This window comes from Diachasma alloeum, unplaced genomic scaffold, assembly GCF_001412515.2.
Source record: "Diachasma alloeum isolate Michigan unplaced genomic scaffold, Dall2.0 Dall_scaffold_00185, whole genome shotgun sequence".
Lineage (NCBI taxonomy): Eukaryota > Metazoa > Arthropoda > Insecta > Hymenoptera > Braconidae > Diachasma > Diachasma alloeum.
Genome location: NW_021680351.1, coordinates 1,973,015 through 1,991,817, shown reverse-complemented (window position 1 = coordinate 1,991,817; position 18,803 = coordinate 1,973,015). Strand labels below are relative to the sequence as shown.

General features: G+C 37.6%; 2 protein-coding genes across 2 annotated transcripts; one reads left to right on the top strand and one right to left on the bottom strand.

The window, feature by feature from the left end:
• Positions 1–1,736: 1,736 nt before the first annotated feature.
• On the top strand, positions 1,737–3,598 carry LOC107048043 (endocuticle structural glycoprotein ABD-5). Its single transcript, XM_015270998.2, has 2 exons — positions 1,737–1,855; positions 3,116–3,598. The coding sequence occupies exons 1-2, from the start codon at positions 1,844–1,846 to the stop codon at positions 3,422–3,424; spliced, it is 321 nt and encodes a 106-aa protein (XP_015126484.1). The 5' UTR covers positions 1,737–1,843; the 3' UTR covers positions 3,425–3,598.
• Positions 3,599–5,685: 2,087 nt separating this feature from the next.
• On the bottom strand, positions 5,686–18,234 carry LOC107048025 (anillin). The gene is made up of 9 exons (XM_015270974.1): positions 17,759–18,234; positions 16,905–17,034; positions 16,587–16,781; positions 15,504–15,856; positions 13,486–13,963; positions 12,568–12,863; positions 10,573–11,544; positions 7,945–8,846; positions 5,686–6,219 (listed from the first exon to the last, which is right to left on the bottom strand). Exons 1-9 carry the CDS (start codon positions 17,774–17,776, stop codon positions 6,108–6,110), a joined length of 3,456 nt encoding a protein of 1,151 aa, XP_015126460.1. The 5' UTR covers positions 17,777–18,234; the 3' UTR covers positions 5,686–6,107.
• Between the last annotated feature and the right edge of the window lie 569 nt (positions 18,235–18,803).

The window sequence follows — 18,803 nt, the reverse complement described above, 5'->3', positions numbered from 1 at the left end:
AACAAACGGAGAGAATTTTCAATGGACAACTTTTTTTAATGTGTGCGTCGAGTCCATCATTATAGAAATAATTTTATTTTTAATAAAACATTGATTTTTTCCCTTTTTTTTGAAACAAATTTTTTTTTTTAATTCAGTTTTTTAAATAAATGAGTGGTAGATCAATGGAAATCTAGTGATTCGTTTACTGTTGTTCAAAAGTACAATAAAAAATTCTACGATCTGATAAACACTCGATTTTTATAGTTCTCGAAATTGGCATTTGTCCCGGAGACGCGTGACTTTATAGGAAATCGTTGAGAGATGTTTGCAGTCGACAAAATTTTTGACAGGAAATGTGTCTTGACACTTTCTCGTCACCATTAAATGTTTGGATATCCTGCAATGATTTTTTTTCAATTTTAATGACTCTGATTTCATGATTCTTTTACCATGCAGATGTGCCATCATTCAGGTGCATTACGAAACGAATGATGAGATGGAGTGATAGATTGATGGAAGTCTGATGACTTGTTTACGATCATTGTTTTCGATTAACAGAAGAATGATTTAGCACTGGACTGATGAAACGTGATCAAGAAGTCTATTGATAAATATCTATGAAAAACCCTTTTTATAACTGCAAAAATTTACGACAAAAATTATTTTTCAAAATTTCTTACTAAAATTACTTATCACTGAGATAATTCACCATTTACAAGAACAAAACAACCCCTGAAAGCTAATAATAATAATAGAAATAATACAATGTTAATAAAATATATAAACAATTATAAACAATTATAATTATTATTCTATATTTTAATAAAATATATAAACAATTTATTTATGGGCATTCTTCCATTATTCGAAACAATGTCGATTTTAAAACTTCCCGGAGCCATTGAAAAATCAATTTTTTAGTTCTTCCCGCCCACTTTTTTGCATTTTTTGAATTTCTTCTCGCTGACATTAATATTCCTCTAATACTTGGAGAGAAAAAGTGATTTGAAGTGCCGGCCGACGTAAAACAAGAAAAAAATCCATTTTCCAGCCAATTCTCCCTTTCTGATTCTTTTTTAATTTTCTTTTCATAATAATAATTGGAATCCGACCATAGGAATGAGGAGTTGCGATATCCTCTCACCATATGAAATAAAAACAGATTTTTAAAACTTTCAGGAATACGTGGAGAGATTTTTCTATTACCCAAATGAGATTTCGAATGACTTTTGTTTTCTGTTTGTTTTGGTCACAAAACAAAACACTTTTTATTGATCTTTAACATAATTCCTCTTCATTCAATGTTGTAACTTGTGAATTAAGGAAAAATATACATTTTATAAGAGAAAGAACGGATAAAATTAAATTAATCTAGGGACTGACGCCCGTTCGCTAGTCCTGAGATAAGAATTTATAAAAAGAGAACCCATTCAGGAGTAAATTGCTAACTTATTAGCAACAATAACTACACTCATTTACAAACAAATGCAATTATCCACTTGCTTTCCCCGTAATATGGAGAAAACGATGAATAAAAATCCGTTAATCTCCAGTTTCTGCATAATATTTTTCGTCAAGGAGGAATGCAACACCAGGGTGTCCCCCAACACGCCAATAGCAATCGACAACGTCATACCCATAATCCCCAAGCGGTTGGAAGATGCACCTGGGATGAGTACATCTCGTAATCTCTTCACCTCATCCCAATGGTGGGGATTATGCATTTTCCGAGTATATAAAGGTAACGATTGCCTGCAATCCTCCGTACAGTGATGGTCTCCCTACATATTTTCGCAAAGTGAAAAAAACAAATTGCAATTGTTGCCCTGAATACTCGATTGAATAAACGAAAGGTGTAATCATGGATAAAACGGTGGGTCCTCTTATCTCCTGCATCGGGAATTTCCGTTCTGCTCAGATGAAAAATAAAAAGAGAGATACATGAAAAAAAATAATTGAACGGTCGTCCTTCGGGCAAGTTTTCGAGAAGGTCCCTTCAGTGGCCGTCATAAAAAAACCCATTTTTTTGCGCAATGGTGAAAGTGAAGACGCCTTATTTCATCTTCCTCGTATTTTTAAAGTTTAAATTTCATGGCGGCTTACGGCAATCGATAGTGGAATTATCATAAATTTAGTGATTCAGTCTTTGGGATTATTTTTTGTTAAAAATATCGCGATGACAGATTTTTTTTATTCAATAGTTTATTTTTTTAATGCGATGTTGTAAGAATGTTGGCATATCTCCCTATCTATACGATATATTATATTTTTCCGTAATATATTCTGAATTTGAACATCAATATATCGAATACGTCATTCGGCAGATTTTTATTTTTTAGTTATCATAATTTTCATTCATTTTCTTCAAATTATTATTCTTTGATTTTTCGTCAATATTCAGTTGAGAAAATATTGATGGCCCCTAAAGATTTTTCCGATATAAAAATGTTGAATATATTTATCATAAGTTGAAAGTATTCACAGATTTTTTTCCAAAAAACTGGATCGCCTTCTCGAAGAGCTTCGGAAATATCGATTATGTAATAGTGTGGATTAATATATCGATATATTATTATATCAATATATCGAAAAAATAACCACTCGAAAATATTAATGATATACCTGTTGAAATAACCTCCGTTTTGATGATATATCGTCTGATATATTAATATATCGATATATCGACCGTTATCGGCCTTGTGAGTGGCATTTTTCGATCATAAATCGATCTATTCATATATTATCTTGCTGATATATTTATATTTTTTATTTTTTTATATATTTATAAAAAATGTTAAAATAATATGACAATAATATTAAAATTATTTTTTATATATTGATATATTGATATATAAATATATTGAAAATATAAATATATCAGCAGGATAATATATCAATGCATGAATGTTTTTCCAGGTATTGATCTATCAATATTTCTCAATATATTAATATTCTCGTACTGATATATCAATATATCGATATATTGAAGTGTTATATGTCGAAAGGCGTTAATATATTGATTGTTTCATTGACTTTTTTAAAAAATGAATTTTTATCCATCGATATATCAATATATTTTTCGATATATCGGTGAACAATACTAAAATATAGTCACAATGAAAAAAAATTTCAGATATTTATTCTGCTGGCTGCACTAGCTGCAACTGCATATGCAGCACCACAGGGCAATCCAAATCAGGATATAACGATTGTCAGGGCTGAGGAGAACAACAGTATTGGAGTTGGTGGTTATCATTTCAGTTATGAGCAGAGTGATGGACAGAAGAGGGAGGAAACCGCTGAATTGAAGAACGAGGGATCTGAGAATGAGGCAATGTCCATTGTTGGCAGTTTTGAGTTCAGGGGACCCGACGGCAAGACGTACAGGGTGGATTACACTGCCGATGAAAATGGATTCCATCCGACAATTACACTGGTTTAAATTAAGTTCTGAATGACGTGGCTCGATGCTCTGGGGCAATCGTCGGGCGCAATGCCATTGGTCCAAGGGATCGAGATTTTTTTCTGATCTATTTTGTATCTGTTTTTTTTTCGATGGAGTCGGGCAGGATAGCTGCGAGACTCTGTTGATCGCATTAAAAAAATTTGAGCTATTTGTGGTTTTGCTTTATTTTTTGTTACTTGAATGATTGTTAGATTTAGGCCGCCGCTGAATTTTTGAGAAATATCTTTGAATCTGAGGGAGATGACAAAATTCTCGTAGTGACCTTTTTTGTAGAGCAAACTAAGGGCTACAAAAAAGTTTCTTACGATGATTTTGCCATCTCCCTTAGATTCCGAGATGTTAATTGAAAACCGTTGCGCCGCTTCGGTACAGACGTGAAAAAGTCGATTTTTCACAGCTCGTGCAATTCGAAAATATCGAGAAACATTTTTCGTGCGAAATTTCATCAACTGCTAATTAACAGATAAGTTTCACACCTTGATTGATTTATTGAAATAATTTGTTGCAAAGAAATTCATTGGTAAAAATAGCTGTGATTGATGAACGCATCCAAAAGTTTGGTAATTTCTGATCAATTCCGATTGATTACGTAAAATGTTATGGGATATGATGTCTCGATGAAAGATATCTGAAATATGTAATACCGGTGAGACTGTTTTTTTCGTAGTTTCTCTTTACAATTTTACACCTCTGGGCGTTTATCTTCGTCTTCTTTTTATGATTGGATAATTCTGTTGCCTCCGGCCATCGTCGAATATCTTCTCTCTGTTGTGGCTTTTATCATTGCAACATCATTGTCCCTGAAATATGTTTCCAATTATTTCCTGGTGTAATTGAGCAATGAAAACTAGGAATGACAAACAAATCAATTTCAAGTTTTGGAAACTTGAATAAACAATTTAAAAATAAATAATAGTTCTTGATGAATAATTGTTAAAAAAATTGTTTTATTTTTTTTTCTTGTGTATTCTTTCTTGAATGAATTAATGAATTGAGAGGTTTACAAAATTTTGTAATTGTGTTTTTAAAAAATACTATTTTTCTCTCGTTTCATCGTTGCACAATCACTGTCCCTGAAATACATTTCCAATTACTTCCCGGTGTAATTGAGCACTGAAAACTAGGAATAAAAAACAAATCAATTTTCAATTTCTGAAACATGAATAAATTACTTATTAATTTTACTCATAAATAAAGAAAAGTTATAAATGAATAATTGACGAATCAAATTGTTTCATGTTTTTTCTTGTGCATCAATTCCCAAGTGAATTAATGAATCGAGAGTTTTCCTAAATTTTATAACTATTAATAATTAAAAAGCACAATTTTTCTCTCGGTGCCCATAAATCTAATATTTATTAGCGCCTGTCAAATGTAAGCATTGATAATCCCTCCTGTATTAAAAAATACTATTTTTCTCTCGTTTCATCGTGCCACCATCACTGTCCCTATTTCCAATTACTTCCCGGTGTAATTGAGCACTGAAAACTAGGAACAAAAAACAAATCAATTTTCAATCTCTGAAACATGAATAAATTACTCATAACTAAAGAAAAGTTATAAATGAACAATTGACGAATCAAATTGGTTCATGTTTTTTCTTGTGCATTAATTCCCAAGTGAATTAATGACTCGAGAGTTTTCCTAAATTTTATAACTATTAATAATTAAAAAAGCACAATTTTTCTCTCGGTGCCCATAAATCTAATATTTATTAGCGCCTGTCAAATGTAAACATTGATAATCCCTCCTGTATTAAAAAACACTATTTTTCTCTCGTTTCATCGTTCCACCATCACTGTCCCTATTTCCAATTACTTCCCGGTGTAATTGAGCACTGAAAACTAGGAATAAAAAACAAATCAATTTTCAATCTCTGAAACATGAATAAATTACTCATAACTAAAGAAAAGTTATAAATGAACAATTGACGAATCAAATTGTTTCATGTTTTTTCTTGTGCATCAATTCCCAAGTGAATTAATGACTCGAGTTTTCCTAAATTTTATAATTATGTTTTTAAAAAAGCACAATTTTTCTCTCGGTGCCCATAAATCTAATATTAGTTAACGCCTGTCAAATCTGAACTTTGTTAATCCCTTCTTGAATGGACTCAACTACCATTCTCCCATCTCCACTCACATTACCCCCACCCCATACTCACCTCTCACCTCTCCAATTAATGAAATTATGTACCAAAGATGGATAAAAGTACGAAGCGGACAAGAACACGTGGATAAAAGGTACGTCAATATTTATTGTTTTAGTCTCTCACTACAATACAAGAATACAAATGCAGCGTGAAAAAAATCGTAAGAAAATGTTAGATATCTATATAGCCATATATAGTTAATAAACGTACCGCTGATACAACACGTGTACACAATCTGCGATAAATACTGTTACGTATATAAGGTAATTAATCCTACGATTTTTATATTTACAATAATTGCTCGTAATGTGGCAATTCTCATCGTGAATTGAACAAGACAATGACAAAGAATATAGAAATGATCGTAATTTATCATTGATCTGTTGTTTACCGTAATCAAGGAAGTCTTAGGCTAAAGTTTTTCAATTTATTATTTTCCGTTAAAAATCGTGTTCATCTACCAAAAGTTCATCAGTAATTGTTTAAGTGTTGCGTCGGAGAGATGATTTATGGGACTGCTGATGACATTCCCCCCCAGGCACGGATCAAGTTGAGAGTCTGATTTAGTTTCGAACACCACTCAAGACGCTCCTCCTTAGTGTCCGCGGAAATTAAGTGTCTGAAATTTATCGAATCGATATGCTGATTAAGTGTTTTTTTGGGGGTCTTGGACAGGGATAGGCAGTAATATTAGATTTTGACAATATTAAAAAGGAATTATTTCCTGATATTGTTCAAAGTTTAAGTATATTTAACAAATTTAACATATCATAGAATTTATTAGCTAAATTTTTTCGATTGATGGTAAATAAAATATTTGATAATACTGAAATGTAATTTTTTAGTTAACAAACTAATTCTAAATTTAGGTACTTGATTTTCGATTATCCAAATAATCGTCAATCTTCCTACCTAAATTATTGGTTGATAGAATATTTCGCAATTTAAATGTACAATTGATGGTTACTTTAATATTGGAAATTTTAAGATTTATGTTAAAAATTAACAACTTCAACATTTAACGGTAATTATGATTGATTGATATGCCTATCACTGGTCCTGGATTGATGGATTATTGAGCAAAATACGTATGGGAGTATCGAATAACGAAGGAGTAGTGCTAGAAATGACATTTCTCTCTCTGTACAGAGAGGGAATACAGAATTACGTGTCAGCACAGTAATTTTTCTGGTATTTTTTTCTCCGTGTACCTGACATCAACACACTCGAAAATAACTCGATGTTATCTGACACAATCGATGATTTGGTTTTCACAAATTTTGGCAGCATGCGACCCATTTTCTCCAGATTTGAGCATTGCTTCAGTTTCAAATCCAGCAATCGCCTTCTCTTTCTTGCGTGTACAGAGAATACAATTTTTTTTTTAACTACTAAATCTATTTTTCCGACAAAAATTTTTCATTCCGGCGCACTCTCTGCATGTTTGGCACAAAAAAATTCTTTTCAGATAATTTTCAAAAAACGGTAACACGTCTTATCAACTGGCCGACATTTCAACTAGGACATTTCAACTGCGACATTTCAACTAACAACATTATCAACTAACACTCCTTCAACTAGGACATTTCAACTGGAATTTTATGCGAAACATAAACTCCAAAATTGTTCTCTAGAAGCAGATCAGCTCCTTTCGTACTCTTCACAAATGTTAACGGCATATTTGAAGGGCCATGTGCACAGTTCTATTTCTCACCAACAACTGATTCTATAATCTGATACTAAAGGCACCATAATAATGAGGGGATTATCCCTCTCCATTTGTGCGGTATCATCGTTATTTACGTATTCCGAATGTTTTTGAGAAATATTAGATATATTGAAATTTCCATTGGATAGCTGTATGTTACAAAGTAGTTGTCAAAAATTGAAAAAAAAAACATTTAATATTTGCAAAACTTTAAATATATTAATTCATTTTTTTCTAAAATCGGAAAACTTGGAATTTTGGAGTTTATGTTTCGCATAAAATTCCAGTTGAAATGTCCTAGTTGAAGGAGTGTTAGTTGATAATGTTGTTAGTTGAAATGTGGCTAGTTGAAATGTCTTAGTTGAAATGTCGCCAGTTGATAAGACATGGATCCCAAAAAACTATTTCTTAGAAGTATTTCAATAGAAAATAATAAAGCGCGAGTGCTGACGGGTGAATAAAAAACCATGATTTTCAGCTACGCACATCCCCCCCCACAGACACTCTCCAAAACCCTAATCTCCATCCCTCCCATGACACCCTGAACCGTCGTCAACCGAAATTGAAGAATCGAAAAAGCCCCCACTTCCAAAGTTTCCATTCAAAATAAAAAGTGAAAGTTGCGAAAAAGCTCACCTAATAGTCGTCAACGCTCCACTCCTCACCACCGTCAGACTCTCCACATCCCCGGGCTGCGCCTCCCTGACCGTCTCCAGCAGGAAAGTGTGCGGCCTAGCGCAGATATCCCTGGAAACCAGGCCGACACTCCCCGTAGACACCCCCTGGAGTTCCAGACTCCCAATGGGTGTTTTCTTCCTCTCGTCATCCGGATACTTCCAGTAGGAGAGTGTATCCCCCTTCAACAGGCACCACCTCCTGTGCCAGGCCCCAAATCCAGAGACATCCTCGAACATGGTCAAGAAGCCCCTGTGCTCCACCGACACAGACAGCTCGCATTCCACATGCATCTGCAGTTTTCCCTCCAGCACCGAGTTCCTGGGTACCTTGTTCAGGGTGAACTGCTGCCTGCTAACTTCCTTCAGACTGAACACAACATATCCCGTCAGAATGAAAGCCGGAGACCTGACAGCATTGGGTCCAGCTGGCGACTGGACCGAGGGCATCACCAGCCTGCTCTCCTGTTTGAGGAACTTCTTGGGGGTCTTGACCCCCTTCTTTGCATTGCCACCCCCACAGTGGCCCCCATGAATGTGATACTTGACCTCGTGGGGAAGTATCTCAGCCCTCGTCTCCAACGAGTAGACCTCGACATTGATCTTAAAATCACTGTAAAGATCCTCAAGTTTCAGTGTCGAGGGAAATCTAATGCACGAGTCACCGGGCTCTGCCTGCACCACCTGGGTGGCGATGACCGTATCAAGGTGCTTGATGAGACACAAAAAGTGAAGGCGAACATCCGCATCCATGTTTCTGATCTGATCCTTCTTGAGGGGAAGAGTGACAGCGGATATTGTGAGCGATCCGCTTTCTTGTACTTCGGAAGCACCAGGTACACTGGGTCTCAATGTACCCTCGACCTGTTTGGGACATGATTTTCATCGGTCGTATTGCTTCTTGCAATGAGAATGATTATAAACAATTCAGTAGCGAAATGGTAAAGCGGTTTAAGTCGATTTTGACAATTGGCCAGTTTTTAGTGAATATCTCGGAATCTAAGGGCGATAGCTAAATTTTTGTCTAGACCTTTCTTGTAGCACTCAATTTGCTCTAGAAAAAAGATTATTACGAAAATTTCATTATCTCCTTTAGATTCGGAGATATTCTTCAAAAACCCAACTAAGAGATGAGTTGACTTAAACCATTTTACCACTTCGCGATTGAATGGTTAACGCCGGCGAGATGAGGAGGCTGGACACGAAAATGCCCGAAATTACACGATTATTGAAAGTATATAGTTTCGGCAAGGACATCACGCATGAAAAAATTCAACAGAAAATCTGGCGAATTCGCTAAAAAAAAATTTTTTTTCTATCGTTATTTTACATCGCTTCGACCTGGTTAGGGTACACTGCAATGATGATCAAGACTTAGATCGCACCATTCTACCCGGCCGGGATTTGAACTCGGAACCTTTCGCATGTGAAGCAACGAACTTACCCACTGCGCCAAACCACCAAAACTAAAAAAAAAAAAAAAAAAAAAAAAAAAAAAAANTATTGAAAAATTATATTTGTTTTTTGCGCTGATTCTATTGAATATTTAATAAGAAAAAATCAATAGATTTCGAATTTCTGGTTGATTTTTTCAAGATTAGGATTTTTAAAGATTTTTTTCTATTAGAATTACTGGACACAAATTTTCTAAGTTTCTTCCGCTGGATTTTGTTTTGTTTTGTATTGCAGAATCCGAGTAGAAAAAACTTGGAAAATTGATGCCCAAGCATTCTTATAGAAAAAATCGCAAGAGAAAAATTCAAACAGAAATGCGAAATCTATTGACTTTTTCTTATCGAATATCCAATAGAATCAGCGCAACAAACAAATAGAATTTTTCAATAGAATTCTAATAGAAATCCTACAGAAACTCCATATAATTTCAATAGAATTTTCTAACGGATTTGCAAGGTTTTCTATTGAATTATTGCATACGTGATTTTTGTCATGTAAGTGGGCAATAAAATCACGCAATACCTAGAGAATGAAAACGTTATCATTTGTAGTTGAGTTATTATTTTGTATTACGAGTTCTTGAGTTTTTCTCTACATCGCGATATCTCACTGCACTTGATTAATCCGATAATTATACGAACTTTATACTAAATCCAGTGAGTGCTTATTATTCCTGTGCATATTCCCGATCCAAACCCTGACCCTTTCCTATGCCTCGGTAGTAATAAATAATTTAATAGAACAGAACTTCAAAGGACCAGTTAAGACAGATTTACTCTGAAGGGTGTTCTACCACAATCAATTGAAAAAATGAATATCGAATCTGACAGGAAAAAAAGCATAACGAAGGCCATCAAGACACTATTGTACAATAAAATCAGTACCAAACCGGTAAACCCGGTTAATTCGAGTTTGACTTTTGGTCAGTTTTTGGTGAATATCTCGAAATCTAAGAGAAATAGCAAAATTTTTCTTATGACCTTTTTCATAACCCTCAATAGGTTCTACAAAAAAGGTCATAACAAAAATGTTCCTATCTCCTTTAGATTCCGAGATATTCGTCAAAAACTAATAGTCAAAATCGACACAACCCGGTTTACCACTTCTCTGAAATGCATTCCATCAATTTACCGACCTTGAGCCTCTGGATCTCGTTGTGCGCCGCCTGACGCCGATGAGTCGCCATGAGGAGCAACCTCTCCCCCTCGACCTGCTCCCTGGACCCGCTGAACTCAACCGTTGCATTACAAAGATTCAGGGCTTGACTCGACTGCCCTATTATCGTATTCTGCTTGCACACCTCGTCCTTCAGGCGCTTGAGCTTCTCCTGGACGAGGAGTGCCTCTCGCTTATTGTAATCGTGATCCTCCGACTCCCGTTCATGATCAATCACCCTGGTGACCGTTCTCACCGGTGTCTTCGGGGTTTGAGACTGCTGCCTGCGGTAGAAGCTCACCGAATGCATCAGGGGGAGCTTGCTGTCGCCCTCGACAATGTAGGGATCGTTTCTACGTTTTGGGGAGGGTGTCACCTTCAACGGCGACCTCAGGGCTGATCCAGTGGTGTACTTGAAGCTGGTGGAGGTCATTGAGGGACTCCCAACTCCCCGATTTTGCTTAGGAGGCGTTGGACCTGGGGTTGAGTCCTGGAGGGCCAAGCACTCGTCCAGATATTCGTCCATTTCGTCTAAAACTGATATGTCCGATGTCGAGGAGTCCAGGTCAGGGGAGATTGTGCGTTTCTTGGGGGTATTTTGAGTCACTGCACGGAGAATACTCGTTTCGAAGCTTGTGTTGCCTTCGTAAGTCGAGTCATCGTCGTCGGAGGTTTCGTCCAGGGTCGCGGTTTCCGGCTCTGTTGTGCCGAGGGTGTATTCTGTGTCTGTGGTGTCTGTCTCGGAGGACTCGAGGTTCGTCAGGTCTGGGTAGAGGTGGCCGGGTTTAGGGGGGGATACCTTGATCCGCTTCACATTTGTGAAGATCGGTTTCGGGGGCAACGGGTGGGATTGAGGGGGCGAGTTGGGGGGCTGACGCTTTGTGGGGGGCCCGCGGGAGGAGAGGGGCGTCGTCTTGGGGGAGGGGAGGGGAGGCGCCGGGGGCACGTGCTCCTGTGGGAGATGAGAGAGATTAAGTCGGGGGTCACTCGGGGTGCCAGTCCCATTTGGGAGGGGATGAAATGGAAGGGGAGTCTTATTCTCGAGCTCTGATAAGTGCGCATTTAAACATTTTTTGAATATTGAGTTTATTTATCAGATTGATTGATTTTTTTCTCATCACCTGCGGGTCTCAAATAATTTTTATTGGATGGTATTCTAATTATTGAAATGATGTTAAAATGCGTCTCGAGGTGGTAAACCTGTCGAGTGTTTTCTTTCTCTCTGTTCCATGGTCCAACCCTTACCTTTCCCATGATGCTGTGCGTGAGGGCGTAATTGCCCCGAAACTCATAATTTTCCGAATCATTTGTTCAAATAACTTTTTTATGAAGTGTGAAAAAAATCGGAAACTTATACGGGTTCTCAAGAAAGATTTGATTTATCACCCATTAGTTTTTCCGCAATAGTTCATTATTTTTTTGGGGGCCATGGAAATTTCCGTAATTGAGAGTGGGGTAACCTCGGAGGTTATAGCTGGAGGGGTTACTAAAACTCCCAAATTTCATTATTTTTTTTCTTGAAACTGAGATCTGAAGAAAATGTGCAAGAATTCTCAATGACGCAGCATACTTAGAAACTTCTCCCGTGAATTTTCCATTTTTTTTTCATTATTTTAACTTTTTAACCGAAACACCTTAAGGATATGCTAGGAAATTCTAATTGTCCTTCTACTGGAATTCTAGTTATTTTTCGTTGATTTGTCTTAAAAATTATGGAATTATGCAAATTATTAATTATTTATTATTCTTTAATTTTTGAATTTTCCTTTTTTTTCTTGAATAAAATCCACTGACTCTTTTCTCTGAAAAATTAATTTCGATAGAAATTCAATAGAATTTCCAAACACATTTTTAACGATCACCCAATTAAGGAAGACCTCGTATTTTCACTCCTGCTTTTAATGAATGGATTTATGTAATTGGATGCGAATGGGACTGGCACATAAATAATTAATGGGATTTTATATGATAATACCATTGAAGCATGGTTTACCGTGGCCGGAGTGGGTTTCACAGGGCAAACCGGTGAATTTTTCGGAGATGTATTGGACTCTGAATTTTTGCGAATGCAGGAGCCAGCTGCTGCCTGAGCCACTTCCTTATTCTGATTGAAACGAGATCTCAACATCTCCAACTCCTTCTTCCTCTCTGCTTGACTGTCGCGTAAGATGTCGTTCTCCAGCTCTTGTTTAGGGGGACCTTGTTCAAAAAAATGACGATTTGCAAATGCAGTTTTTCCAGCGCCATTACGATTTGATGGGTCTGAAACAGCTGACGGAAAGAAGGTAATTGGTAAAAAAATTATTCCAGGTTTCTGAATGAAAATATAAATTGTGCATTGAGGATTTATTATTCATTTATTATTTATTCATTCATTCATTAATTTTTAGAATTATTCCAGTGATGACGGGAGAGAATATCGAGAAATCTCCTGTTACTCCACAAAAAATGTATTGTGGAATAACAGGAAATGGTTTTATTTTTAATAGAAAGTCAAATTGTTTTGAAGGTCAAACGTGCCTCAAGGACGTTTGGAGTTCAGAGTATAAAATTCATTCTACTCGTTCTCAAGGGCTGTTTGACCCTTGCCCTTCGATTTAATCCTTTTATTGTTAAATGAATTAAATGTCAAATGACCCTTTCTGACCACTCAACTTTAACCCATTTACCCTTAGACCATTTAACCCTTAACCCTGGTCGTTTCAAGGGTTTTTTGACCCTCAAGACCATTCGAACCTCAACTTCAAACATTCCTAAGGGTCGTTTAACCCTCAAGACTATTTAATCCCCGACCGCAAACATGCTTAGGCATTGTTGACCCTTGACTTGACCCTTGACCTTCGACTTAATCCATTTGTCATTGACTGGAGCTCCTCATTCCTCATTCACTCACCTGAATTGACATTAGACGACGATTTTTCCTTCTCCATGAGCTTCTTCGCAGGAACCGACAGTGTCAACGGTGCCTTTGGAATGAGCGCCTCTCCCTTATTCTTCTCAAATAGTGCCATCCTCTCCGAAAGTGTCATCTCAGCGGGATCCTTGATCTTGTTAGCTAAACTTTTTGATTCAAACAACGAGGCTTTGCTAAGAACTGAACCTGGTGACTGTACCGTACTTTTAGGGGAACCATTGTAACCACCAAACCTGCTTCTCCCATTGGTGATGCTCTTGGAGGTCTCTGGAGTCCTCGCTGATGGCGAACCATTCGTCTTCGTCGAGGGTGAAGCGATCTTTTCGGATGAACTTACCCCGGAGGATTTCCTCGGTTGAATCTCTCGCTTTGGAGACCCTTCCTTTTCCTGGGAACAAGCGTTGTAGTCATACACTAGGCGAGAATTGCTTTTTGTACGGGTATAGCCTTGAGCCTCCTGGAAAAGGTTTTTCGAACGATTCTTGTTTACTGCTGAGGCTTTTTTTGGGGGTTTTCTGTTTATTCCTCTGTGAATGGTTATTAGTGGGCGAGAGGTCGATCTAGTGAAGATTGGACAGTTTATTTGATGGCAGGGGATGCTTCTAATTCATTTTAAAGAGATTTTTTAAAGATTAGTTCAGCAGAAAAGTGAAGAGTTGTGATAAGTCAAGTTTATCTCGAAAATGAACGGTTTTAGGAAAAAATATCAAAAGATCTTTTTTATAGTTCATAAAATTCCAAATAAAAACGGTTTTCTGGGATTTTCTGTTGAAATCACTCTTGTTTACTGCTGAGGCTTTTTTGGGGGTTTTCTGTTTATTCCTCTGTGAATAGTTATTAGTGGACGAGAGGTCGATCTAGTGAAGATTGGACAGTTTATTTGATGGCAGGGGATGCTNTTGGGGGTTTTCCGTTTACTCCTCTGTGAATGGTTATTAATGGGCGAGGGGTAGATTTAGTGAAGATTGGACAGTTTATTTGATGGCAGGGAATGCTTCTCATTCATTTTAAAGGGAATTTTTAAATATTAGTTCAGCAGCAGAGTGAAGAGTTGTGATAAGTCAAGTTTATCTCGAAAATGAACGGTTTTAGGAAAAAATATCAAAAGATCTTTTTTATAGTTCATAAAATTCCAAATAAAAACGGTTTTCTGGGATTTTCTGTTGAAATCACTCTTGTTTACTGCTGAGGCTTTTTTGGGGGTTTTCTGTTTATTCCTCTGTGAATAGTTATTAGTGGACGAGAGGTCGATCTAGTGAAGATTGGACAGTTTATTTGATGGCAGGGGATGCTTCTAATTCATTTTAAAGGGAATTTTTAAAGATTAGTCCAGCAGCGAGCTGAAGAGTTGTGATAAGTCAACTTTCACAGACAAAAATATGAATTTCCAGTTTTGAGAAATGACATCTTCATAACGGAAGTTAGGTTTTGCGATAATTGAAGTATTTTCAGCCCTCGCAATTAGTCATCACAACTGTAGTCACATGAACGACAAAAAATTTTCCTCCCGAAAGTGGAGAAATCCTATATTCCACTCGCTTCCTCACAAAAATTTCAAATTCACAGGATTTTTCCTTAATTGAGTAAAATCAAACAATTTTGTACTGAAAAATTATCGGTAAAATAAACACAATACAACATTATTCCTCTCTAATGATGCAATTATCTCGGAGAGAACTGATAAAAACGAAAGGTCTGATGACCTTATCTCCTCTCATGACTCATTTTCGAGATAATTTTACCATTAAAAGGCTGAAATGAATGAACTCATTAAACCGAAATTGAATAAATCACCAATTACTAATTACAAAAATACTAATGAGAATATTTACTGTGTAGGTGCCGTGGAAAACAAGCGAATGATTGCATTTCTTTATAAATATGTGTCAATGAGTAGAGCTTATTAAAGTGCATATTCACGAGAGAAATCCTTGAATTCGATTGATTCCTCTTAAGAAAATACAGAATAAAGGATGCGTAATAAGAATAATAATTACCAAATTATCTAGAACAGTTTTATCCCACTTCATTTGTCTCGTGGGGCTATCGGTTTTCTTGGCATTAGCATTGCTCTTCCATTTTCCATAGCCACTGGTGCTGGGTTGAGGGTCAGGTGCAGCCTTCACCTGCTCGTTCATCTTTGCCTGGATCTTCTCAGCTTTGCTCTCACCTTTTTTCACTAAAGTTGGATGGGACAAGTCGTCCTCCCAATTGTTTATCTCCGATGCCAGGGCAGCCAGTCTGTCCAATCTGGCTCCACGTTTTGGGTGCTTTATTTCTGTTGTATCGTCCTCTGCTGAGAATTTTTCCTCTGTTCGGTGAATGGGAGAACTCAGCTCACGACTGTCATCTGAAGTAATAAATGATAGAAGATGATGAGATGAGATTGATTAATTCATAAAAATGATGAGGTTCTGAAAAAATTATTGGAGTTTTATTTTCGATGAAAATGATGGCGGAAAAGGAGGAGAAACCAGAGCAAAATTCAGGGATTTTTTCAGTCTCTCGTTGAGGGGCCAACTGTCTTGATGGATAAACGGCCCTTGAAGACGTGGTTTAGGGTCAAATGACCCTTTCAGATCACTCTGCTCAACCCTGGGACCATTTTACAATCAACCCTGGACGTTTCAAGGGCCTTTCGACCCTCAAGACCAGTCGAACCTCAGCTTCAAACATTCTTAAGAGTCACTTGACCCTCAAGACCATTCAACCCTCGACTAAAAAACGTTCTTGAGGACCGTGGGCTCTTTAAAACCATTTTATCTTGGACCCTAAATGCTCTTAAAGGTTATTTGACCCTTAAAATCATTTAACCCGTAACTCCAAACGTTCTCAAGGGTCGTTGGAGCCTGAAAAACAACTTGACCCTTGACCCTTGAAATCTCTCACCCTCAATTCCAAACATCTTTACAGCTCGTTCGCTGAATTGTCTTTAAAAATAGTTTTCCCTGATTCATTGTCCCCAGTATTATCAGTTTGGAAATAAAAAAAAGTAAATAAAAAAATTCTGGGTTCAAGGGTTCAAATGCCTGAACGAGTTCATGCTCGTTTTCTTTCGATGACTCAGTAGTTCAACTTACCTGAGTACAATTTTCCCAATCTCTGAAGCTTAGATTTAACATTCTTAGGCTGATTCTCCCCATTTTCTTTATCAGGGATGACATCACGTTTGTTTGTCTCCTCAGAGACCCTGCGAACTGTCTTAATGACATTTACTGCAGAATCTGATGATTCACGTGTCCTTTCTTTATGTGGTATTTTCGTTTCTGAAATTACTGATGAATGGAGACTATTAGATTCAGTGAATTCATCGTGAAATGGAGGAAAAATCGGATGGATGTCAACAGAATGAATGGAGGAAAATAGAAGAGGTTTTTTTCCCTGGGAAATTAACTTACTCGTTGCTTGTAAAGCGCTGATGGCGTTGGCGTCCTTCAGTGGACTTCTCCTGGGCTGAACATTGTGCCCTGCATTCGATAATTTCGTGTCCAACTTTTCTCTTCGCGCTTTCGCACGTTCTAACATTCGCTGCAATTAAGTGAAAGAGTGAGGAAATTGTTGAAGGAACGAATTTTCGGATATCAATTTTTTTGCAATATCTGTTAATCCAAAGGAGATGGCAAAATTCTTGTCTAGACCTTTTTTTGGTAGGGAACTTCATTAGCTACAGAACAGATCTTTTCAAAAACCTTCCTCTACCCATTCAATTCTAAGATATTCTTCGCAAATTCACCCCTAATGCATGTTCTCCCTCCTGTACTCCGAAACTTCATTCTTCCATTACTGATTGTTAAATTATCTCGTTACCGAGCAATCTGACGAAAAATTACTATAGGAACTTTTTTGTACAAAATTTCACGCGCTACAAAAAAGTTCTTCTGACAAATGTCCCTATCTCCCTTAGATCTCGAGATATTCCCCAAAAACTCTCCCGAAGACCCAAAATCTAAAAAAAAATCAATTCCCGTTGATTTTTCCCCAAAATTACCAAAATTTCCATTATTCCCCACTTCTAAATACATCACCGATTCGGAGCAGAGCCCAATCCTCCCAAAATCACCCTCACATGACCTCTGAACCCCCAAAAAAAATTTTTCTTCAAACACCAACAAAAAAAAATCTCCACCCCTTTTTCAATACCAACAAACTCTCCAAATTGGAGCAGAGCTCACGCGCTCCAATTTTCCCAAAAGATCCCCCCAAACCTCTCAAAAATAAAAATCTAAAAATAGTCAAAACAACTGCGTCGTACTTGCGTGAAAGGATCCATGTCAAAAAAACTCTAAAATCTCCAATAACTCCTCAATCGCCAGCTTTCACTCCGTCCCCTCTCCTTCTCGTCCACTAAGTGCTCCTAATTGTCTTGAGAAATCCACCTAAAATAGATAAATCACTCCGAAAAACGGTCGAACCTTCAATGACTCACGTTTGAACGACAACTGAATGGCAGAAACTAAATTGTCACCGTTGACGACCGTTACGTTCAAATGCAACCGCCATGTCGATTTAACGCCAAAAGTTCATCGCGAGGACCGCTTTGGTCCTTTCTCGCAAGAATCCACCGATTCCGCTCGATAATTGCACTCGAATCGACTTCCAGCCCCAGGCAAAAACCCAAAACAACGATTTACGGGGGTTGCGAGATTTTTTGAGACCGATAGAATGACGAAAATCGAGGAAAATTCCGGGGTTTTTTAAATGTGAAAAACCAAGCGTCCGCGAGTGGCGTACGAGACTGTCAACAGCAGCGTCCTACGAGTGCGCACGAGCGAATTGGGGAGGGGGACTCGGCTGCTTCCGTACCGGGGCACGATACCATCACGCCTCCTGTGTAAACCCCATCCCATCATTTTTTAAACCTCCAATTCGTGAAATCTCCCGCTCCATTGTGCGAGGGATAATGTTAATCCCTGAATTACCATCTCCACCACTCACGTAATACTGCTATATCCCGCCAGAGGGATAATGCCTCAGGGGCAGGGTTGCCAGGTTAGGGGACTTATCGCCCCAATTGGGCGATTTCTAAATTTTCGCAACGACGAAAAAAATAGTATTTATGTCGTTGGGCCCGAGAAAACCGCGATTCTAACCTCGCTTCGCTCGGTTAGATCGCGGTTTTCGGGCCCAACGACATAAAATACTGTATGTCACACGGCGATAAAAGCATTATCTGGCGAATGTGATTATAATCCGAGCCGAAGGCAAGGACTGGCCCACCACACGAGTAAAAAAACCCCATCGCAACAGCCCAGGAACAATATTTTTCTGTAGTGATTTTCAAGTTTTCGAGTTTGGGA